Consider the following 24777-nt stretch of genomic DNA (forward strand, 5'->3'; position numbering starts at 1 on the left):
ATCTCACCCTGCCTCCACTTGCCTTGTGATATTCTATTACCCTGTTAAGTACTTGATGTCTGTCACCCACATCTATTCACACACTCCCTCCCCTTTTGAAAATCCCTAATAAAAACTTGCTGGTTTTTGTGGCTTGTGGGGCATCACGGATCCTACCAACGTGTGATGTCTCCCCCCGGACACCCAGCTTTAAAATTTCTCTCTTTTGTACTCTGTCCCTTTATTTCTCAAGCCAGCCGATGCTTAGGAAAAATATAAAAGAACCTACATGATTATCGGGACAGGTCCCCCGATAGGCAAGAGCAACCATCTAGCCATACAGGATTATATCTTCATTCAGGGTCACCTGGAGCCAGGGTCTATGAAAAACTATCTGTCGCATATAAGGGTTCCTGAAGTTAAAGCACAGCTACTAGTCTTCATTATTTTACCTTTTCAATGAAAAAACAAAAAAAAAAATCAAAAAACCTTCCCTTCTCTAACAAGAGAATCACTTCTTCTGAAGATACTCTCAAGATGCACTTTCCCTGCTGTAAGAGGAGAAATGAAATACCTTAAAACCGTTTTGATGGACTTTCCTCATTGCCAAAAAATGGTCTTTTAGAAAGAATGTAATTCAAAGTGTTTTTCATTTCAGTCCATGTCCTGCTGAGCCCCAACAGGCCAGTTTTCAGCAGAAACAATTAGTGAGAATGCATGAGAGGGCAGGAGGGCACCCAGCTGCCACTGCCTCACCTAAGCCAGTAATGGAGCTTCTGCAGTATGGACATATGGTAGGCAATACATAGAATTATCCAAGGGAAAATAAGAATATGAGAAAAGTAATAGAAGCAAAGAAAAAAGTAATGGAAGCAAAATGAAGTGCTAAGAATTAGCAACATCTGAGTTTCCCAACAATGGAAGCAGCAAAATAACCAGTCTAGCAGCCCAGGTAATATTCTAAACAATTGTAGATGTACTGACTCACTTAATTCTTACTATAATCCTTGAAATACTATTGTGAGTCCCATTTTAATAATGAAGAGAACTGAGGTAGAAAGAAGTGAAGTAATCTGCCTACCACCACTATGCAGCAGGGCCAGGATAAGAACAAGTTCTGGGAGATGTTCCTCTTTTGAAATTACTCTGAAAAGCAGTTGTTTAAAAAAAGACAAGACAAGAAAAGCAGGTGTTGGTAAAATGAAAATAGTGCTTTCTCTTTGGCAGGAAATAATTTTGACACTACCAAAAAGGGGTTTCAAAGGTTGCCTAGTTCTGGAGGAGGCCCAAAGGAACACCTGTCCATTTGCCACGCAAGTCTACCAAAAGTCTCTCATACGTGTGACATAGGAGGCGCCAGAGAACTAAATTGGTACCAATGGATGAAAGCTTTGAGAGTGAACTGCTTGTTGCTGAAGATGTTCAAGCAAAGGCTGAATAGCTTTTTGCTAGACATTGTATGGAAGAAATTCCTATGCAGTAGGAAGCAAGCTAAAGCTAGAATGCTTCCAATATAAAAATCACTCTAGTAAGGATTTCCTGCTGCAAGCCCTCCTACTTCAGGGCTGACAAAGTCTACGGCAATTCAAAACTGATTCAAAACCTAAGTCATTCTGTGTTCCATTAAGCTGTTAACATCAAACTTCTCTCTCCAGCAGGCCTACAGCTGGGCCAGTGAATAGCCAGAGACATAACTGCCTCCTCTCTTCAAGGACACCAGTTACAACACAAAGTCAATCTAGCACTCTTACTCTAAAACTGCAACACCCCCATCTGAGTGCCAATCAATACTCTGGAATCATTTTCTTAGAAGACATGCAAATGGAGTAAAGGTTAGTGGTTATTTAATTCAACCCAAATCACAATGAAATTTATTATGCCTCTTAAGGTTCATCATACCCATGTGAGACACTTAAGAGCTAGCATCAACGTTTGTTTATAACAGACTCATTCCTTCCAATCAAGGCATAAAATGCAATGTATTACAGAGCTAGAGTGGGTATCATTTCAAGACTGTATCTTCATTGTCCTTCAAATTATTATGGGCAACAATTTGTAAGGTCCTAAGACCATCCCTAAGATGCAGTCAATAAAGAGGCTTAAGACCTTAAGCAAGGGGACACTGTTTTCCAACTCTCTGGGGCAATGCAGCCAAATGCCTCAATAGCTGTGTTGGTTTACTAGGGTTGCCATACATAACCAAGTATCACAAACTGGGTGACTTAACCAACAGAAATTTATTTCCTCATAGTTCAGGCTAGAAGTCCAAGATAAGGGCATTAGCAGGGTTGGTTTCTTCTATGACCTCATTCCTTGGATTGTAAATGGCTACCTCCCTTTGTCTTTGCATGGCCTTCCCTCTGTGCTTGTCTGTGTCCTAATCCCCTCTTCTCGTAAGGACACAAGTCATACTGGATTAGGATCTATCTCAAAGACTTCATTTAACCTTAATTGCCCCTTTAAAGATCCTGTCTCCAAATACAGTGACGTTCTGAGTTACTGGGGGTTAGGACTTCAACCTATACAAATTTTAGTAGAACATAATTCAGCCTATAATAGTTATACTCATCAAACTAAAAAAAGAGAGATAAAAAAGACATCCTAATATGGCCACTGACATGACTCTGGCTGCAGTGGGGTACAGGAGCAGGCTACGGGTCCTCAGGTGCAGATGCCGAGGTGGGCAGTCCCTGGAACCCGCCCCTGGAAGTCCCCCCTCCTAGTTCCCTCTCTTCTGGAACTCGGAGTCAAATTCACTGCCAGTAGCACTCAATTTTCAGTTCTTCACTTATGCACATTGTTTACTGGAACCATTTTTCTCATCTTTCTACTTTACTTGCTTATTTGCTTAATAAATTGAGTAACAGAGGTTCATCATAAAGATGTTGCAGAATGGAGGTTCATCACCGTTTTCACTAAGCACAGATTCTGTCCTGGACTGTGAATTTGAGTACAGAGAACAAAACTAAATTAATAGATGACAGTAATGAGCAGGGGTAAAATGGAATGATACAGGCCTAAAAAAACAGAGGGATTTTTTTGCCGAGTGTGGTGGCTCATGCCTGTAATCCCAGCACTTTGGGAGGCTGAAGTGGGCAGGTCACTTGTCAGGAGTTTGAGACCAGCCTTGCCAACATGATGAAACCCAGTCTCTACTAAAAATACAAAAATTAGCCAGGTGTGGTGGCGGGTGTCTGTAATCCCAGCTACTGGGGAGGCTGAGGCAGGAGAATTGCTTGAACCTGGGAAGTAGAGGTTGCAGTAAGCCGAGATCATGCTACTGCACTCCAGCCTAGGTGACAGAGTGAGAACTTGTCTCAAAAAAAAAGAACAGAGCTCTCCCTCTCCCTCTCCCCTTTCCACGGTCTCCCTCTCATGCCGAACCCTCTCCCTCTCTTTCCACGGTCTCCCTCTCATGCTGAGCCGAAGCTGGACTGTACTGCTGCCATCTCGGCTCACTGCAACCTCCCTGCCTAATTCTCCTGACTCAGCCTGTCCAGTGCCTGCGATTGCAGGCGTGCGCCGCCACGCCTGACTGGTTTTCCTATTTTTTTGGTGGAGACGGGGTTTCGCTGTGTTGGCTGGGCTGGTCTCCAGCTCCTAACCCCGAGTGATCTGCCAGCCTTGGCCTCCCGAGGTGCCGGGATTGCAGACGGAGTCTCGTTAACTCAGTGCTTAATGGCGCCCAGGCTGGAGTGCAGTGGCGTGATCTCGGCTGGCTACAACCTCCACCTCCCAGCCGCCTGCCTTGGCCCCCCAAAGTGCGGAGATTGCAGCCTCTGCCCGGCTGCCACCCCATCTGGGAAGTGAGGAGCGTCTCTGCCTGGCCACCCATCGTCTGGGATGTGAGGAGCCCCTCTGCCTGGCTGCCCAGTCTGGAAAGTGAGGAGCGTCTCTGCCCGGCCGCCATCCCACCTAGGAAGTGAGGAGCACCTCTTCCCGGCCGCCCATCGTCTGAGATGTGGGGAGCACCTCTGCCCCGCCGCCCCGTCTGGGATGTGAGGAGTGCCTCGGCCCGGCCGCGACCCCGTCTGGGAGGTGAGGAGCGTCTCTGCCCGGTCGCCCCGTCTGAGAAGTGAGGAGACCCTCCGCCTGGCAACCGCCCCGTCTGAGAAGTGAGGAGCCCCTCTGCCTGGCAGCCGCCCCGTCTGAGAAGTGAGGAGCCCCTCCGCCTGGCTGCCACCCCGTCTGGGAAGCGAGGAGCGTCTCCACCCAGCAGCCACCCCGTCTGGGAGGGAGGTGAGGGTCAGCCCCCGCCAGGCCAGCTGCCCCGTCCAGGAGGGAGGTAGGGGGTCAGCCCCCTGCCCGGCCAGCCGCCCCATCCGGGAGGTGAGGGGTGCCTCTGCCCGGCCGCCCCTACTGGGAAGTGAGGGGCGCCTCTGCCCGGCCGCCCCTACTGGGAAGTGAGGAGCCCCTCTGCCCGGCCAGCCACCCGTCCGGGAGGGAGGTGGGGGGGTTAGCCCCCCGCCCGGCCAGCCGCCCCGTCTGGGAGGGAGGTCGGGGGGTCAGCCCCCCGCCCGGCCAGCCGCCCCGTCCAGGAGGTGAGGGGCGCCTCTGCCCGGCCGCCCCTACTGGGAAGTGAGGAGCCCCTCTGCCCGGCCAGCCGCCCCTTCCGGGAGGGAGGTGGGGGAGTCAACCCCCCGCCCGGCCAGCCGCCCCGTCCGGGAGGTGAGGGGCGCCTCTGCCCGGCCACCCCTGCTGGGAGGTAAGGAGCCCCTCTGCCCGGCCACCACCCTGTCTGGGAGGTGTACCCAACAGCTCATTGAGAACGGGCCATGATGACAATGGCGGTTTTGTGGAAATAGAAAGGGGGGAAAGGTGGGGAAAAGATTGAGAAATCGGATGGTTGCCGTGTCTGTGTAGAAAGAGGTAGACATGGGAGACTTTTCATTTTGTTCTGTACTAAGAAAAGTTCTTCTGCCTTGGGATCCTGTTGATCTGTGACCTTACCCCCAACCCTGTGCTCTCTGAAACATGTGCTGTGTCCACTCAGGGTTAAATGGATTAAGGGCGGTACAAGATGTGCTTTGTTAAACAGATGCTTGAAGGCAGCATGCTCCTTAAGAGTCATCACCACTCCCTAATCTCAAGTACCCAGGGACACAAACACTCTGCCTAGGAAAACCAGAGACCTTTGTTCACTTGTTTATCTGCTGACCTTCCTTCCACTATTGTCCTATGACCCTGCCAAATCCCCCTCTGCGAGAAACACCCAAGAATGATCAATAAAAAATAAAAAAATAAAAAAATAAAAAATAAATAAATTAGCCAGGCATGGTGGCACATGCCTGTAATCCAAGCTACTCAGGAGGCTGAGGCAGGAGAATCGCTTGAACCTGGGAGGTGGAGGTTGTGGTGAGCCGAGATCGCACCATTGCACTCTAGCCTGGGCAACAAGAGCAAAATTCCATCTCAAAAAATAAATAAATAAATAAACCCCTGCCCACACACACACACACACACACACACAAAAAAAAAAAGAACAGAGGTTTTTACAAGAAGGTAATAAAGGTAATGACCTAGAAGTGACAACAGACTGTGGGAATACCAATTCCCACCCCCAGGATTGGAGGATTTATTAAACAATGTTATTAATACATCACCTTGGGAAAAGACACAAGGCTGCAAAAACTACTTTGGTTCAGAACGTATGATATTACATAATGAAAATATCTCAGATGGAGACATGGAACAGTGTGGTTGTTAAGAATGTGATCTCTGAAGCCAGACTACCCAGGTTTCTATCCCAGTTCTGCCACTTATACAGCTGTTATCTTGAGCAATTTATTTAATCTCTCTGCACCCTCGCTTCCTGTGTGAAATAAGTACAATGATAATCTCTCTCACAGAACTGGTGTGAGAAGCAAATGACCTTTACATTTTAAAGTGCTAAGAACAGTGCCTGGGAGCTAGTAAGTGCTCAGAGTTTGTAAATTTATTAAATAAATTCTCGATTGCATATGGTTCATCAGAAACATTACAGTGATGGCAGCGGCAGCCCGTCACTGCCATGAAGCAGTCACTGCCGTGACGCCGGCTGCAGTGGGGTGCAGATGCAGGACAAGGGTCTTCCGGTGCAGACGCCAAGGTGGACAGTCCCTGGAACCCTCCTTTGGAAGCCCCCCCACAAGCCCACTGCCCTGGGAACCCACCCCTGGGAACTGCCACAATTGGGCCAGGCTGAGCTGAGCTGTCCGCCAGTGGGAGAGAAGTGCACAGAGGAACAGGCAGAGAGGGGCACTAGGGCAGAGCTGGGCTCAGGGTGGTCCCGCGCTTGCACATGGGGCACAGGGGTCTGGCCCGAGACACAGAGCTGGGGCCATGCTTCAGGGGCCCAGGGTGGGAAGTGAAAGTGGCACCCCACAGCAGCAAGTACAGCATGCCCACATTGTTCGCCAGCCCCATGGAGCAGATCACCATGAAAACAACTGGCACGGTCACCACCAGGAGCACCAGACTCGATGCGTTGGAGTAGCCCAGCACCTGGCCCAGGACAATGCATCGGACCTGGAGCCCTTGCCCAAGACTGCTAGGAGATGGAGCTGGGGCTGCATGCTCTACAGAGTCGGTGGGAGCCAGGGAAAAGTGGGAGCCCCACCCCTTCTGAGTTGGTGGGGTGGGAGCCCCCCGGGTGCAGCCGCCACCGCCCTGCTGCAGCTTCAGACCCAGGCATCTCTGAACTCTCGGGCCTAGGAAGGCCCCTGCCCCTTGCAGGCTCAGAATCGTCCGCTCCCGCTACCTGGCTTCTCCCCTCTGTCGGTGCCTACTCCAACCTCGGAGCAAAGTTGGGACCCAGCCCGGGAGCTGTCACAGCCCAACTGAGTGTGCACATGCTCGGGGCAGTGCTGACATGCCAACCTCCTTGCCACTTTGGCCCCCTCCAGGCTTTGGGCACTGACAAGCATGGGAAGGAGGCTGAGGGGTGCACTGAGGACAGCCCAGTGCTGGCCTGCAGGCACCCCTTAGCATGAACAGCCTGGTCACCATGAACAGCAGCAGGAGGCAGACAGGCTCCTGGGTGGAAAGAAGCTGGTCCACAGTGAAGACCCACCTCCAAGCCAGGGAAAGCCTGAAGCCTGGGGGCTGGGTTGCCAGTCCCAGAAACCACAAGGGCAACTTGTGGTGCTTTTCCCTGGGCCCACCCATGGCTGCCCATGGACCAACCAGCATGCACTTCCTCCCCTCTGAGGCCCATAAAAACCCCTGGACTCAGCCAGGCTTGGGGAGAGGAGGGAGGGACCATAGGGAGATAATGGGACCACCTGCCTGCAGAAAGGAGCCACCCACTCCAGGACCTCCTCTCTGCTGAGAGCTGAACACTCAACGGGAGGACCTGCCTACAGATAGGAGCTACCCACTGCGGGTCCCCTCTAAGCTATTATATCACTCAATAAAGTTCCCCTTTGTCTTGCTCACCCTATATTTGTCTGTGTACCTCATTCCTTCTGGATGCAGGACAAGAACTCGGGACCCACCGAATGGCAGGGCCAAAAGAGCTGTAATACAAACAGAGCTGAAACATGCCGCTTGCTCAACACATTGTGGGCGACAAGAAGGAGAGAAGAGAGAAGGGGAGAAGAGAGAAGGAGAGAAGAGCTGCAGCCCTTTGGAGAGACCAGACCTGAGAGCTCCCCGAGCCTGAGCTGTGACTCCTGCTTTGGGGCCTGGTGGCTCCTAAAGTCTCCAAGTTTCTGGGCACCACCGCATTCCCTTGTGCCAGCTGTGGAAGTTGCTTGCGCGGCGCCTGGTCCCGATGCAGCCTCACAGTGAGCTAGCACCCATGCCAGCCCTTGGAGCTAGCTGCCCTGCTGCAGCAGTTGGCATGCCTGACTACGTGCAGTGGCCGGACCCTATGCTCACTTGCCACACACCCTTCACTATTCTGCTCCAGTCTCTTTGGAGGCATGGGATCCAGGCTGGTAGCTTGAGCCAAGTGCAGCCTGCTGGGCCATGTGGGCCCAGCAGGCCTGAGCAAAGCTCAGGCAAAAGCGCCACCAGCCACAGAGGTTTCTAGCTAGAAAAGCAACACCTCCCAGGATCCCGTAACAACAGCTGAGGGGTTAAGACCACAGACATAGGCTGGGTGCGGCGGCTCACACCTGTAATCCCAGCACTTTGGGAGTCCGAGGCGGGTGAATCACGAGGTCAGGGGTTTGAGACCAGCCCGACCAACGTGGTGAAACCCTGTCTCTACTAAAAATACAAAAATTAGCTGGGCGTGGTGGCGGGCGCCTGTAATCCTAGCTACTCAGGAGGTGAGGCAGGAGAACTGCTTGAACCCGGGAGATGGAGCTTGCAGTGAGCCGAGATTGCGCCACTGCACTCCAGCCTGGGTGACAGAGCGAGACTCCGTCTCAAACAAACAAACAAACAAACAAACAAAAAACACCACAGACATTGGAGTAAGATACTGTGGGGTTGAATGGTAGTTTCTACTACTTATTAATAACTTCCTTAACTTCTCTGTACTACAGTGTCTTCATCTATAAAACAGATTTACTCAGATTATCCACCTCATCGAAAAAAAATGAACATGTGTCATCCACCTCATCAGAGTATTTTGAGAATTAAATTTAACAAATGTAAGTCATTTTAAAAATGTTAAGACATAGTAAATGCTCAGCAAGTGTTACCTATTCTTATTCTTTTGACATTACATTTTCCAACTTTTCTTGACTAAGGAAGATAAAATAATTTTAAAATAATCTGCTTCTATTGGGCTTATGCAACGTGAATCAGTCAACCAATAATCTCATAAAGCAATAAGAACAACTGATGATAGAAGCATGAGCTCAAAATATTAGCAAGACTAGACTTCTGCTTCTCATCATTATGGGGAATCAGAGATCAGATTTACCCTTGCACCTTAAAAACAAAAAAATTAGATGAAATATATGAAACAATAGTTTGCAGACACTGGACCGATGGGAAACATGCAAAATAAGCCCTAAGACTGCACGCCTAGGAAGCAGCAAAAGGGGGTACTCAAACAGAGTCCAGCAGTCTCCCTGAGTTGAGAAGACAGAGTTGAGAACTTGGGGAGGCTAAGGTGGCTAGAATTTTCAAAGCAGGGTACCAGAGGAGACAGATATACAGAGGGGAACTCTGGAGATCTGCAGGGGCTTCCTCTGAGTTTTTAGCTGAATATCTATCAGCATATGTGGATAAGGAAACTATCCAAGAACATGAGCAGGTACCCTCTTCAGGGCTCACTAAGGACCCAGAATCGTTCATGCTCCCATCAGCCTGAGTGGAAAAAACTCACAATACATGGGCATCAAATAGAGTACTCAAAGTATTGCTTCAGTAGTAAGAAAAAATTAGCCTCAAGTGCTGCCCTGGTCTCACCAAACAAAGCCTGAAAGTATTCCTTCAAAGGATCAAACAATTTCTAAATAACTGCATCCCAGATTCTCAAGAATGTTTAAAGGAATATAAAAATATCTAGCAAACAACAAGCTAAAATAATCTTGTCATATCAATGAACTGGCACTTTGCATGGCATGGATACAAAAGAAGAATGGAATGAAGCACTAATACAGTGACCACACATGTGAGCAAGTCTATGAAAAAAAAAAAAAAAAAAACATGAAATTTAACAAGCTCCAAAGCTGTAAGATGTTGCTCCAGGTTGTGTGTTCTGAGACCACAGTCATCAAGAGATACTCAAAACCATGTGCCAGGACTGGGTACATCTTGGGGGCTACCCAACTTACAATCTTTCTCAGCCTCATACGCCAAGCGCTAGTACGTCTAGAAGAGGTGCCTTCTGAGAGAAGTTAGCCTCTAACATTGTCCTATGTCAGTCTATCACTGTCCCAAACTGTCTGTGGAATTTAAGCTCCTGTATCAAATAATGTCACTTAAATCTGTGTGATACATTGTGCTTCACTTAAACTTTTAGTTTTTCAGGTTACTATTCTCTAACAAAAAGCTTAACAAATACCTACTGATCAATCACACTTTCCTTTTTTAACATTTTTTTTTTCAACTGGCTTCTAAGATACTTCTCCTAGTCCTTGTTCCTGAATGAACAGCTAATTCATTTTAGTCTAATTCCTCACTATCGCCCCAACCTCTAAAACTTGCCCCAGAGCTCAGTCCTTGGATATCTCTTCCTCCTCTATCAATTATACCTTTAAAATAATCCCCAAATCTGACCACTTCTTATCTCAATCATCATGGGTTCAAATAACCATTGTCTCTTACCTAGTGGCCTTCTAACTATAACCAGAGTGGGTTTTTTTGTTAGTTTTTGTTTTTTTGACAAGGTCTGGCTCCAAGGCTGGAGTGCAGTGGTGTGATCTCAGCTCACTGCAACCTCCACCTCCCAGGCTCAAGCCATCCTCCCACCTCAGCCGCCAGAGTAGCAGGGACTACAGGCACGCGCCACCATGCCCAGCTAATTTTTGTATTTTTTGTAGAGATGGGGTTTCACCATGTTGCCCAGGCTGGTCTCGAACTTGTGAGTGGTCTTGAACTCAAGCAATCCGCTCACCTCGGCCTCCCAAACTGCTGGGATTACAGGTGTAAGCCACTGCGCCCAGCCCAGCGTGATCTTTTGATCTACGTCAGATCATGACATTCTTATTTAAACCTTCCAGTGGCTACTTATCTCACCCAGCATAAAAACAAAAGTCCTGGCCAGTAGTGGTGGCTCACGCCTGTAATCCCAGTGCTTTGGGAGGCCGAGGTGGGTGGATAACCTGAGGTCAGGAGTTTGAGATCAGCCTGGTCAATATGGTGAAACCCTGTCTCTACCAAAAATACAAACATTAGCTGGGCGTGGGGGCAGCCGCCTGTAATCCCAGCTACTCGGGAGGCTGAGGCAGAAGAATCGCTTAAACCTGGGAGGCAGAGTTGCAGTGAGGAGAGATTGTGCCATTGCACTCCAGCCTGGGTGACAAGAGCGAAACTCTATCTCAAAAAGCCTCAAAATTGTTTAATCTGGCTGCCCACTACACTTCAGGCCTCATTTCCCAACACTCACCACCTAACTTATTCTGTACCAGTATCACTGGACTCTGTTGCACCAAGAATACATGGAGCAAGCTCCTAGATCAGGCCCCTGGCACTTCATGTTGCCTCCACCTGGAACACTCTTCTTCCAGATATCTCCATTCAGGCTCTATGACTTCCTTCAGGTCTTTTATGTCAACTTGCCACTGAGGACCTACCTGACCACCTTATATAAAATGTCAAGCCCTGGCCTCTACATTCTCTTATCCTACTTTATTTTTCTCAGAAGCACTATGTCTATCTGTTATGTTACATATTTACTCATTAACTTGTCTCTCTTTCTCCACTAGAATCTAAGCTCCCTGAGGACAGGGATTTTATTGCTTTATGTTCACTGCTTTGTTTCCCATGCCCAAAACAGTGTCCTAGCAGATAGTACGTAATCAAATAATGTTGAATATAAGAAAAGGAAGGCAGAAAGAAATGGGAGAAGGGCTACTTTCCTCAACCTGAACAAACCATTTAACTTGTTTTGGACTCAAATTTTCCCATCGTGTAAAATGTGAGGTTTGAACTTTTTTACCTCCTAAGAGTTCTAGCACTCTGCCATGCTATGGGGTGGTCACAGGTCATAGTTCACAAGGCTGTCCAATGGTCAGGATGGGCACACAACTTATAATAGCCTCAAAAATCCAAGTACTGATAACCTACCCTCCTTTCTCCTGACATTTTGAATACAACAGAAATCTGTGATATTTATTTTACTCTTCTCTGTGACAGAACCAAGACTCTTACTCCATTTCTCCCCATTATTAAGGAGTAAGGTATGGGTTTTACCATTTGGCCAGAAGCAATTGTCAAGGCCCAGATTCACCGCAAGTTTCCTTACCTCCACGGCAGTGGGCGGCTGGAACAAGGAGTGCCAGGACTGCTGTGGGCTCGTGGGTTCAGGAAAATGGCAAGAGGAGAAGTAGCCAAAGCACAATCGGCACTAAATGGGACTTTAGTGAGGAAGAGGGCTGGAGCAGATGTGGGTGAAAACATGTGCTGGTTTACTTCAGCTCCTCGGCAAAGGGTAGAGATTCTGACAAGGTACCACAATAGGAAAAAAACAAGGTCAGTGATAACTTTTCAACCAAAAAGAAACATATTCAAAGTGGCTTGGTTTAGGCAAAAAGCTCAAGAAAAGTAAGTGGTCAAAAATCATTCTCCAATATCATACTTCAGTACCAATGTTGGTACAGGATGACAACAGAGACGAAAACTTAATCCATAAAATTAAAATACAACATTTAAGATTTGGCTATTCAACATATTTGTTATTTATTTTTATTTTTATTTTTTGAGACAGAGTTTTGCTCTTGTTGCCCAGGCTAGAGTGCAATGGCACGATCTTGGCTCACTGCAACCTCCGCCTCCTGGGTTCAAGCGATTCTCTTGCCTCAGCCTCCCAAGTAGCTGGGATTACAGGCACGCACCACCACACCCAGCTAATTTTGTATTTTTAGTACAAACAGGGTTTCATCATGTTGGTCAGTCTGGTCTCGAACTCCTGACCTCGAGTGATCCACCCGCCTCGGCCTCCTAAAAGTGCTGGGATTACAGATGTAAGCCACCGTGCCCAGCCTGAAGTATTTAGAATTGGTTTCTGGGCAAACCAAACACTGCAAATTTACTACATCAATTAGCAGGCAACAGTCAATATTTAATATTCAATGACTAAAACTTCCTAAAGAAATGTATATATCCCTAAGAGTAAAACATTCTGAATAGTTTATAAATTATTGATTATATCAACAATAATACCAATTTGTTTAGCTAACATTTCTCTAATGAATGTATCAGATAATGTCAGTTAACTATGTATTTTGCTTCTACTTAAATTTTAGATTCCCAGGTTATTTTTTCCCATAAAAACAATCTAGCCATTTTGATATGTTAAGTCCTATCGAAGATTATTAAATAAATAAGATCATTAGATTGAAAACAGGTAATAAATACAGATTTCTAATTTGCTACCATTAGTAGAAATGACACATGATAAAAATAATAAAAATAATATTCATAATATTTAATTTGCTACCTTATTGGCATGGCTTTCTATACACACACCATTATTTAATTTCCAAGGTAAAAAAATTACTTAAGTATCACATAAGTACCTGATCTACTTCAAAATGATAACATTGTTAGTTTCTCGTATTGTTATTTCTGACTGTTTATAATATGGATACAGTGACATTCTACTTGTGCTTGCTTACATATATTCAAAGGAAATCTTCACTTTCCTAGTCATTATCACTCTAGTGGTCTTCAGTTTACTTCTCAGGTGGGTACACAATATGGGGTAGTAACAGGATAGAAAATAGGAGGGCACACAACTATTTAAAATTACAGTTATACCCACATTTCCACAAACTCAACATTTTTTTTAAAGTTAAAAGAAGTAAAAATGTTAATTTTAATTTCTCATTTTCAAAAAGAATTTTCACTCTTCCAAAGAACTATTTCAAAGTTAAGCTCCTTCATATATATAAGTTAGAACTAATTAGAACATTAGACAGCACTTACTTGTTAACCTGAATAATATGCTTGTACAAAATTTTGAAGCCTTAAGTCTTACCACATAAAATGAGGTTTAGACATTTTGTTCAATATATAATTGAAATTATAAAAATCTATGAAAGCCAAACTTCATTTTCTTTCTTTTTTTTTTTTTTTTTTTGAGACAGAGTCTCACTCTGTCACCCAGGCTGGAGTACAGTGGCGCCATCTCGGCTCACTGCAAGTTCCGCCTCCCAGGTTCATGCCATTCTCCTGCCTCAGCCTCCCGAGTAGCTGGGATTACAGGCACCCGCCACCACGTCCGGCTAATTTTTTGTATTTTTAGTAGAGACAGAGTTTCACCGTGTTAGCCAGGATGGTCTCGATCTCCTGACCTCGTGATCCGCCCGCCTCGGCCTCCCAAAGTGCTGGGATTACTGGCGTAAGCCACCGCGCCTGGCCGGCAAATTTCATTTTCTTTTTGCCCCTAATTACTACTCTGCAAACTGGTTATACAATGGGTCTAGAGTCTAAAAAGGATTGTTTGAAACAGGAAAAGGTGATATACAAACTACTTATTAGCTCCTCAGGGGGTATTTTTCTAACTCAAAGTCAGTAAAACAGATAAAATGATTACCAACAGCAGTGTACCCACATTTGAAGAGCATGATTTGCCAGGTATGGTAATCTCAGCACTCTAAGAGGCTGAGGCAAGAGGATCACTTGAGCTCAGGAGTTCCAGACCAGCCTGAGCAACATAGAGAGACCTTATTTCTACAAAAAAATTAAAAAATTAGCCAGGCTTGGTGGTGCATGCCTGTGGTCCCAGCTGCTGAGGTGGAAGGATCCCTTGGGCCCAGGAGGTCAAGGTTTAGTGAGCTGTGATAGCACCACTGCCCTCCCGCCTGGGCCATAAAGTAAGACACTCTCAAAAACAAAAACAGAACCATGATTTTTGACCATTTAAGTTTTCTTAAGCTACAAACTCCATTTAAAATTTTTAGTTTTGTTAACAAGTGACCTTTACTTTAAATAACACATTAGTTGATGAAGTCTGTTTTTAAATGGTCTTTTACTTCTGTGTCAATATGGTAATAAAAGGTTTTTTTTAAAGTGTGTCAATACTCCAACTATATACTTCAAACAAATCCTGTTTCTCAAGGTCTAATAGAATCATTAATTCAATCAATAAGCATCCACGGACACTGAAGGGCAACATCACAAAGGAAGCCCACTGAAGAAGCCTGTCTGTCTCGGGGCAAGCAGTTTGACTCAGGAAGAAAATCTGAAGTACACTCCCTTAGCCCTGTGGATTAAACAAAGGCAGTTCAAGACAGATAATTGAGGTGAAATGGATTCTAGGTCTCTTCTTTCACTGGTTCTCTAATTTACTGATGAATTCACTTGGCACTTCTTCATTAAATAAGCCTGAGCTGCTCTTGGAAAAGTCACCCTGAAGAGGAAGCCTTCTTCCACTCCCAGCTTTGATATTCTCACCTAATAAAGTTTATTTCTATATTGGCCAATATAGAAATAAAATAGAGGTCACACCCTAAAGGACCCATGCTTGAATCTGCAACGGCAGATCTGAGGTCCTGAGCTGACAGGCCATGGGCAGAAATACAATACCCTCTCTAGTCAAAGGAGGAGGTACTTTTTGTTTCCATTGGTTTCTCACATTCATGGGGTTTGTATTTGCAGCCTTGACACTAACTTTAAATAAACATTTGCTTTCAAGGCAAGAAAATAATTGTCTTCATTTTTTTACCCAGTTCTGCAAGTATTCAGGAACCCCTAAAATGACATCTAATTCAGTTTCTGGAATTGGAAACCTCATATGCCCCTGCCAAGGACCACTGTTTTGACCTTGAATTAATCAAGCCAGCTCAGCCCTCTTCCTGACAGGCATCTCCAAAACAGTCTTCATCCAAATAAACGAAGCTGTGTTAGTTGGCATTAGTTTTTTTTCCTGACATCTGCCAGTTTCCATAGAGACCCCAACCTCCTTACTGAATCCGCAGACATGGTGCTCCCAGTCTCTCTCGCCTCCGTTTCATCATTCTCCTGGCTACTCAAGTTTTGCCCTCACACTGGAGTCTTGGTAGGAAGTTCTCTCACACAAGGGGTATGCAGTTCTGTCAGCCAAAGGAAATTATAAAAGCTTCCCAAACTTACGGCAAAAATTAAAGTACTTTTCTTCAAAAACATGATCTTCAGAACACCCCTCCCATCCCCCCACAAAAGACCTAAGAGCCCACAAGGCAGCAGTGGGACAGTGACAAGTTCCAGATCCCAAATGAGTCAGCTGTCCTCTGATCTGCCTGACATCATTCACACTCAGCCAGCAACAAATCAGAGCTACAGAAAGCACCTTGTTCCTGCGTCAGTGACAAGCACCAAACTCCCTCCCCCACAAATCAGTTGCAACCTCCAACCCTGAGGCCTGGCGGCAGTAAAGACTCTGGCAGAAATTATACATAGCAACTTGAAAACTCACACTGTGTCAGAAATACTATTAACCCAGAAGGCATGGGCCAGGCTAAACAGCTGTTGCAGTGGGCATGGGACTGGAAGAAACTGGTAAAATAATGAGCGAAGACTATGTGGGCGTTTCTGCAGCATTATTCATTCTCAAACCCAAGCCTGAAGGAAGACTACAGGGCTTTAATGTTAGGGCTCAAAGCACAGTCATTATTCAAATGCCGAATCTGACCAACTTAACTAAACTGTACTCCTTCAGACAAAGTTCAGTGCCATTTTTTGTTCAACTTCTATTACTCTCTAATCATTCTTGTGGTAAGAAAAGCCATAAGGAAAGTTAAGAAAATAAGCCCAGAAACTAGTTTAATTTCATCCATTAATGTTTAAGGTAAGTTGCAGAAGACCTCTATTGAAGGGTAAGCTTCCCCACCTGTAAAATGAAGATCATTAAGGTACCTAATATATAGGTTGTGGTGAGGACTAATATATGTAAACAGCAAAGTGCCTAGCACAGAGAAAGCACTATAAAAGTGTTAGCTATTACTGTAAGTCTTGCCCTCTTGGAGCAATCTCCCAGTCTAAAGGAAGAGATTAGTCCCAACAAATAGGAAGACATCTGAGAAAAAGAACCTAGATTCAAGAAAACCAAGTGATCAAGTAAACTGTGGAGCTAAACCCTGGCAGCTAAGAGAGCCAAAGAGAAGCAAGTCTCGTCCCCTGCTTCAGAGGCTCTGCCAACTCTGAGGGGCTTCTCTCATTCACCTAGATGACAAAGCATATCAAACTGTTTTTTCTAGGGTAATGTTCAAAGGACTAATTCATAGGCAAACCAGTGCTTTTTCAAATGTGGGTCACACCTCTTTAGTAAGACATTATATCAATTTAGGAAGTCAGGATCAACATTTTCTAAAAAGGGAAACTACCTGCACACAAAAAGTACATATACAAATGAAATAGAATAGAAAAGAAAATATTAGTCCTTCGCACACAGTAAGGGTAAGCACTGTTTTGTGAAATGTGTGTTTATGACATCCATTACTGAAATACATACAAATATACAAATGCGAACATGTGTGATGGGTCATAATGTAAACTTTATTTGTTATTGAGGTCAAAGTCTAAAAAGTTTGAAAGCCACTGTTCTAATTACCCAAGCAAACTCACCCACCTAGTAGCCACAGGCCCTCACTTTTCCTCTCCATGTATTAGTCCAATTATTCAGCCCTCTCAGCACCCTCTTTTTTTCAGAATCCCCAGTTCAGTAGCAGGTCCTAAAGATAACTAGAACACCTTAGAAATCTAGCAGTTCTCAACAAGTATCGGCTCCTACTTTGGAAAGCCTTGTGATGATATCAGGGTCAGTTGCCAAAAGCCCCAACCTTGGGTCTATCCTCCCATCCCCAGCTAAGGCTTGCAGTTATGGCTGAATCCTAAGTTTCTATTCAATATTCTCCAATTCTCTAATACCCGAGACCAGGCTACCTAATAATAATAATAATAATAATAATAACAATAATAATGACATTTATTAAGTGCTTAACTATTTATTACGTTTTATTCTAAGCATTTTACACATTAATATTCATGTAGTACTCATCATAGCCATATGATATATGTACTATTATTCCATTATTATTATTTTTAAAATTATTATTATTTTTTAAAGACACAGAGAGGTTAAGATCATGCCAATGGTAAGTAGAAAAGTAGCATTTCCTCAATATGTTGGCACCTGGTTACCTATATATGAATTATACTAGCCAGAAGTGTTTCTGTCTTCAGCCAAGTTGGTAAACTGGAGCAGTCTAACTCTAGTTTCCAATGCTATAAATCACTGCGCTTTACCTTTCAGTAGAAATTTCTGACAAGAGCAGCAAATGGATTCTTTCTAGCCTGCTCTGCATATATTGAAGAGCAGTCCTATTGCAGAGCAGTACTCCTTGGGTGGAGGAGAGAGAACACGGAGCTCCTTAAATAATGCCAAAGTGAGAAAATATTTGTTTGATTTTTAGAGAATGGCTCTCCCTCTCCCTCTCCCTCTCCCTCTCCCCACGGTCTCCCTCTCCCTCTCTTTCCACGGTCTCCCTCTGATGCCGAGCCGAAGCTGGACGGTACTGCTGCCATCTTAGCTCACTGCAACCTCCCTGCCTGATTCTCCTGCCTCAGCCTGCCCAGTGCCTGCGATTGCAGGCGCGCGACGCCAGGCCTGACTGGTTTTCGTATTTTTTTGGTGGAGACGGGGTTTCGCTGTGTTGGCCGGGCTGGTCTCCAGCTCCTAACCACGAGTGATCTGCCAGCCTCGGCCTCCCGAGGTGCCGGGATTGCAGCCTCTGCCCAGCGGCCACCCCATCTGGGAAGTGAGGAGCGTCTCCGCCTGGCCGCCCATCGTCTGGGATGTGAGGAGCCCCTCTGCCGGGCTGCCCAGTCTGGAAAGTGAGGAGCGTCTCTGCCCGGCCGCCATCCCATCTAGGAAGTGAGGAGCGCCTCTTCCTGGCCGCCATCACATCTGGGAAGTGAGGAGCGTCTCTGCCCGGCCGCCCATCGTCTGAGATGTGGGGAGCACCTCTGCCCCGCCGCCCCGTCCGGGATGTGAGGAGCGTCTCTGCCCGGCCGCCCCGTCTGAGAAGTGAGGAGCGTCTCTGCCCGGCCGCCCCGTCTGAGAAGTGAGGAGCCCCTCCGCCCGGCAGCCGCCCCGTCTGAGAAGTGAGGAGCCCCTCCGCCTGGCAGCCACCCCGTCTGGGAAGTGAGGAGCGTCTCCGCCCGGCAGCCACCTCGTCCAGGAGGGAGGTGGGGGGGTCAGACCCCCGCCCGGCCAGCCACCCCGTCCGGAAGGGAGGTGGGGGGGTCAGCCCCCCGCCCGGCCAGCCGCCCCGTCCGGAAGGGAGGTGGAGGGATCAGCCCCTCTGCCCGGCCAGCCGCCCCGTCCGGGAGGGAGGTGGGGGGGTTAGCCCCCCGCCTGGCCAGCCGCCCCGTTGGGGAAGTGAGGGGCGCCTCTGCCCGGCCGCCCCTACTGGGAAGTGAGGAGCCCTTCTGCGCGGCCAGCCGCCCCGTCGGGGAGGGAGGTGTGGGTGTCAGCCCCCCGCCCGGCCAGCCGCCCCGGGAGGTGGGGTCAGCCCCCCTGCCCGGCCAGCCGCCCCATCCGGGAGGGAGGTGGGGGGGTCAGCCCCCCGCCTGGCCAGCCGCCCCGTCCGGGAGGTGAGGGGCGCCTCTGCCCGGCCGCCCCTACTGGGAAGTGAGGAGCCCCTCTGCCCGGCCACCACCCTGTCTTGGAGGTGTACCCAACAGCTCATTGAGAACAGGCCATGATGACAATGGCGGTTTTGTGGAATAGAAAGGGGGGAAAGGTGGGGAAAAGATTGAGAAATCGGATGGTTGCCGTGTCTGTGTAGAAAGAGGTAGACATGGGAGACTTTTCACTTTGTTCTGTACTAAGAAAAATTCTTCTGCCTTGGGATCCTGTTGATCTGTGACCTTACCCCCAACCCTGTGCTCTCTGAAACATGTGCTGTATCCACTCAGGGTTGAATGGATTAAGGGCGGTGCAAGATGTGCTTTGTTAAACAGATACTTGAAGGCAGCATGCTCCTTAAGAGTCATCACCACTCCCTAATCTCAAGTACCCAGGGACACAAACACTGCGGAAGGCCACAGGGTCCTCTGCCTAGGAAAACCAGAGAACTTTGTTCACTTGTTCATCTGCTGACCTTCCCTCCACTATTGTCCTATGACCCTGCCAAATCCCCCTCTGCGAGAAACACCCAAGAATGATCAATAAAAAATAAAAATAAAAAATAAAAAAAATAATAAATAAATAAATAAATAAAATAAAATAAAAAAAGAGAATGAAAGCCATATTTTACATCCTTTATCTGACCAAAGAAGGTATTACTTTTACCTCCAGGTAACACATCCCCACACAGAGTACTTTCTTTAGTGGCATTAGAATCCATTTGTGCCAATATTCCTGTGACTTTGCCAGGACTACGAAGGCCTAACATTTCCCTGGGACTGGTGACAGGGCTCAATAATTTGCAGTATGGTGAAAGAAACACCTGCCTTCTCTTATTCATTCACACATTTATTTATTGACTGTAGAGCCAGAAGAAAGGCCTCTGCTATGGGCTTCTCACTTTAGAGATTCTGCAAAATAACACACACAAAAAAAACAAATTCATTAAAGAAATGGGGTTTCCTCTGTCACAAGATTCTGCACTGGCAAAGCGGAACCCTAAAAATCCATTCTTGTAAATTGTACAGTTCAGACCACAGGAAAACCTTTGTCCACATATTTCTTCCCATATCCTTTAAAAGAGAGGCAACTATGTCAGAACGCCATTTATGGGCTGTGAAACTGCAAACTTCAGAGAACTCTGCCTGAGATTATGAAATATTTGAGCAGCACAGGGTGTCAGAATAAAAGACAAGGCAAATTAACTGTTATATCCTTCCTGTCAAACAACATCAATATCATAGATACCTTTCCTAAGAAAATATTGTCTCCTAACAGAGTCAAACATCCATTTATTTGATTTCTTCCTGTTCCAATTCACAGTTCTGAAGGTACTCATAATTTAGCTCACTATTCCTAACAGTAGCACACAGCAATTGAGGAACATTTTGCAGAATTAAGGAATTCACATTACTAGTAAATGTATTTATATGCAGGTCTAGAAATGGCACATATAAGGCAAGGAACCAATATATTACACTGATAAATGGTTGAACAGTTAACGCTAGAATTACAATTTATTTTTATAAAAATATGTACTTACAAAAATTTTTAATTCCGCTTATTTAAATTAATTTTGAATATTTAAAAGAAAAATAACTTTTAAAAGAATAAAAAACTTCCATTTTTTACGCTTTATATTTTTATTGAGAATATATTCAAACTTTGTACTCTGTGGATATAACTACGTCTTATTTTTAAATCCTACAGATCACTGAAAATGAGTACGTTGTGATCCCAACATAGAAAAATAAGACAGTGGAGCTTAGAAGAGGAAAAAGAGAAAATCTACAAATAAGCTAGTCTGCTTAAATTTGGGAAAAAAAAAAAACAAAACAACTGCACACAAAAAGTACTTACACAATTACTATCACTGAAGATTGGAAACACAGAAAATAAACCAGAGTATTCAAAAAAGACAAGTAGCTGGGCACAGTGGCTCATGCCTGTAATCCCAGCACTTTGGGAGGCCGGGGCAGGCAGATCTCTTGAGCCCAGGAACTCGAGACCAGCCTGGCTGAGGCAGGAGAATCGCTTGAACCCGCGAGGCGGAGGTTGCAGGGAGCCAAGACGGTACCACTGCACTCAAGCCTGGGCGACAGAGCGAGACTGTCTTCAAAAAAGAAAAGAAAGGGCCAGGTGGGGTGGCTCATGCCTGTAATCCCAGCACTTTGGGAGGCAAAAGTGGGTGGATCACGAGGTCAAGAGATCAAGACCATCCTGGCCAACATGGTGAGCCCCCGTCTATACTAAAAATACAAAAATTAGCTGGGCGTGGGGGCGCATGCCTGTAGTCCTAGCCACTTGGCAGGCTGAGGTAGAAGAATCACTTGAACCCAGGAGGGGGAGGTTGCAGTGAATTGACCACACCACTGCACTCCAGCCTGGCGACAGAGCCAGACTCTGTCTCCAAAAAGAAGGAAAAAAAAAAAAAAAAGGCGATATAGAATGATGGTGTGATTGTTCTTAAAAGCATAATATTATATATACAATATTTAGCCAGATTCCCCTCTCCTCCGATGGTTTAAAAATAGTCACAGAAAACAATGGAAAATTTATAGGTTTAACGTAAATGATATTGAAAAGTAACGTTAAAATGGCTGCACATATAAGATAGATTTTTAAAATGATAAAACAGTCACTGCCTATGATAAAGCCTTAAATGAAATTATTTATTTAACTGGTAATAAAGTGAGAAAAAGATACCTAACTTTTTTAAGTAAATATTATTCAGTTCTATAGATTATAACAGGGACAAAAGTCATGTTAAACAACAAACTTTACATACTGTCGAGTTACCTAAAGAAGAAAACAAGAAAGTAGAAATAAATGAGAATTTTATAGCTTTACATTTGATGTAAAAAGTACACGCTTTGTCTTCAGTGAGAACTAAAGAAAAAAAGTTTCGATTTTAGGCAGGGACCTAAAGATTGGCAAACTTCCACCTGTAACTATGACATTACCAAAAGAGAACTAGCCATTCTACTACAAATTACCATAAGAATAGACAAAATATACAATGTAATAGTTTTCAGGCACTGGGACACATGTAATGCAAGAATGAAAACCCAGAAAGAAGGGAAACTCAAAAGTCAGGCTGCTCCCTCCTCAGCTGCCTGGGAGCAATTTTCTTACAAGGGCAGACAGCTAGAGTTCAAGCAGAGCACAGTAGTTCCACTAAGCTGAGGAGGCATGGGCTAGAGTTCAGGTAAGCTAATCAAGCAGACATTGCATGTTCACCAAGAAAGACCACATGCTAGGCCATAAAAAAAGTCTCAAGAAATTTCAAAATATTGAAATTCCATAAATTATGCTGTCTAACTACAACAGAATTAAATTAGAAATCAACTACAATAAAATATAAAATCTTCCAATATTTGGAAACGAAACCACATATTTCTAAATAATCTATTGGTCAAAGATGAAATTACAAAGAAAATTAGAAAATATTTTGAATTACACTATAATAAAGACACACATACCAAATTATGGAATACAGTTAAAGGAGTGCTTAGAGGCACATATATAGCTTTAAATGCTTATATCAAAAAAGGAAGACCTGAAATCACTAATCCATACCTCTGCATTAAAAACCTTAAAAAGTCCAGGGAGGGATAGCATTGGGAGAAATACCTAATGTAGATTATGGGTTGATGGGTGCAGCAAACCACCATGGCATGTGTATACCTATGTAACAAACCTGCACGTTCTGCACATGTATCCCAGAACTTAAAGTATAATAAAAAACAATTTAAAAAAACTTAGAAGTAAATTAAATTCAAAATATAATAAAGAAAAGAAAGCACAAATTAGGAACAGAAAATAGAAAAAATTAACAAAACCAAAAATTGGTTCTTTGACAATATTAATAAAATTAATAAAACCACAGTAACAGACATCAAGAAAAGGAGAGAAAACATAAATCATCAATATCAGAAATAAAAGATGAGTTATCACAACAAATCTAAAGACAGCGAAAGAATAATAAGAGAATAGCAGGAACAATTTATGCCAATACATTCTATAACTTATTTAAAATAGACAAAAAGTTCAAAAAATAACTTACCAAAACCGACTTTAAAATAGATGTGCATTATGCTAAGTGACATAAGCCAGACACAAATGAACAATACTATATGATTCCATTGATATGAAGTATTTAGAAGAGGCAAATGCATAGAAAAAGAAAGTAGAACAGAGACTGCCAAGGCCTGGTAGAACAGAGACTGCCAAGGCCTGGGGTAATGGAAGAAGGGTGTTACTGCTTAATGGGCACAGAGTTTCTGCCTGGGACCATGGAAAAGTTTTAGAAATAGATGGTGACAACAGTTGCATGACATTGTGAATATAGTTAATGTCATTACATTGTATACTTAAAAATGGTTAAAATGCCAGAAGCTGAGGCACAAGAATTGCTTGAATTTGGGAGGCAGAGGCTGCAGTGAGCTGAGATCGCACCACTGCACAGCCTGGGTAATAAGAGCGAGACTCTGTCTCAAAAAAAAAAAAAGGTTAAATTGGCAAATTTTGTTATATATACCTTGCCATAATTTTTAAGACTTTAAAGAAATTAATTCAAAAGGAGTTAAGATTCAAACATAAGAGCTAAAATTACAAACTTCTAGAAGAAAACATTGGAGAAAATCTTCATGATCTTGGGATGGGCACAGATTTCTTGGACAGAATGAGTGAGTACTAACTATAAAAACTCACAAAGAACATCAAAATTAAGACCTTCTGCTCTTTGAAAGACATCCTTCCAAAAAGGAAAAGACAAGCTGGAGAAAAATAAGTCACAATATATATAGTGATGCATCACTTAACAACAGAGATACCTTCTGAGAAATGCATTGTTAGGCGATTTCATCATTATGTGAACATCATGGAGTATACCTGCATAAACCTAGATGGTATAGCCTACCACACACATAGGCTATATGGTATTGTATAGCCTATAGATTGCTTCCAGGCCGCAAACCTGTATAGCATGTTACTGCATTGAATACTGTAAGCAACTGTAACACAATGGTAAGTATTTGTGCATTTAAACATAAAAAAGGTACAGTAAAAATACATGTAAAAGATAGAAATGGTACACTTGTATAGGGCACTTATCATGAGTGGGGTTTGCATGACTAAAACTTGCTCTGGGTGACTGAGTGAGTGGTGAGTAAATGTAAAGGTCTAGCACATTACTGTCTACTACTGTAGACTTTATAGAAACATTGTACACTTGGGCTACACTATTTAATATTGCATAATAACATTATATAAACATATAATAATATAATTATTATATGTTACAAACTTATATAATTATATATTATATAATTATATCATATAAAATAACATTATATAATTATATAATAACAATAATATATACAACATTATATAATAACATATAAACATTGTACACTTAGGCTACATTATTTTTTTAACAATAAATTAATCTTAGCTTACTGTAACATTTTCACCTTAAATTCTTTAATTTTTAACTTTACCCTTAAAACACATATTGTACTGCTCCACAAAAATATTTTTGTTCTCTACACCTGCAGGCTATAGGCTGTTTTTTATTTTTAAAT

General features: G+C 44.4%; 1 protein-coding gene across 11 annotated transcripts in view; it reads right to left on the bottom strand.

Moving 5' to 3' along the window:
• Positions 1-24777, bottom strand: part of MAST2 (microtubule associated serine/threonine kinase 2) — a 240300-nt gene that overhangs the window by 113051 nt on the left and 102472 nt on the right. The window contains exons 1-2 of one of the 11 annotated variants that reach the window (XM_004025725.4): positions 15493-15937; positions 11828-12022 (exon numbers count right to left, since the gene is read on the bottom strand). The exons of 7 other annotated variants lie outside the window; for them this stretch is intronic. In XM_004025725.4, coding sequence (XP_004025774.3) covers positions 11828-12022; positions 15493-15542 — 245 coding nt within the window. In that variant the 5' untranslated portion in view covers positions 15543-15937. Of the gene's footprint in view, positions 1-11827; positions 12023-15484; positions 15938-24777 lie in introns of those variants that run through there. 3 more of the 11 variants (XM_019017711.3, XM_063699139.1, XM_019017718.3) reach the window with 3 other exon arrangements.

Source organism: Gorilla gorilla, chromosome 1, assembly GCF_029281585.2.
Source record: "Gorilla gorilla gorilla isolate KB3781 chromosome 1, NHGRI_mGorGor1-v2.1_pri, whole genome shotgun sequence".
Lineage (NCBI taxonomy): Eukaryota > Metazoa > Chordata > Mammalia > Primates > Hominidae > Gorilla > Gorilla gorilla.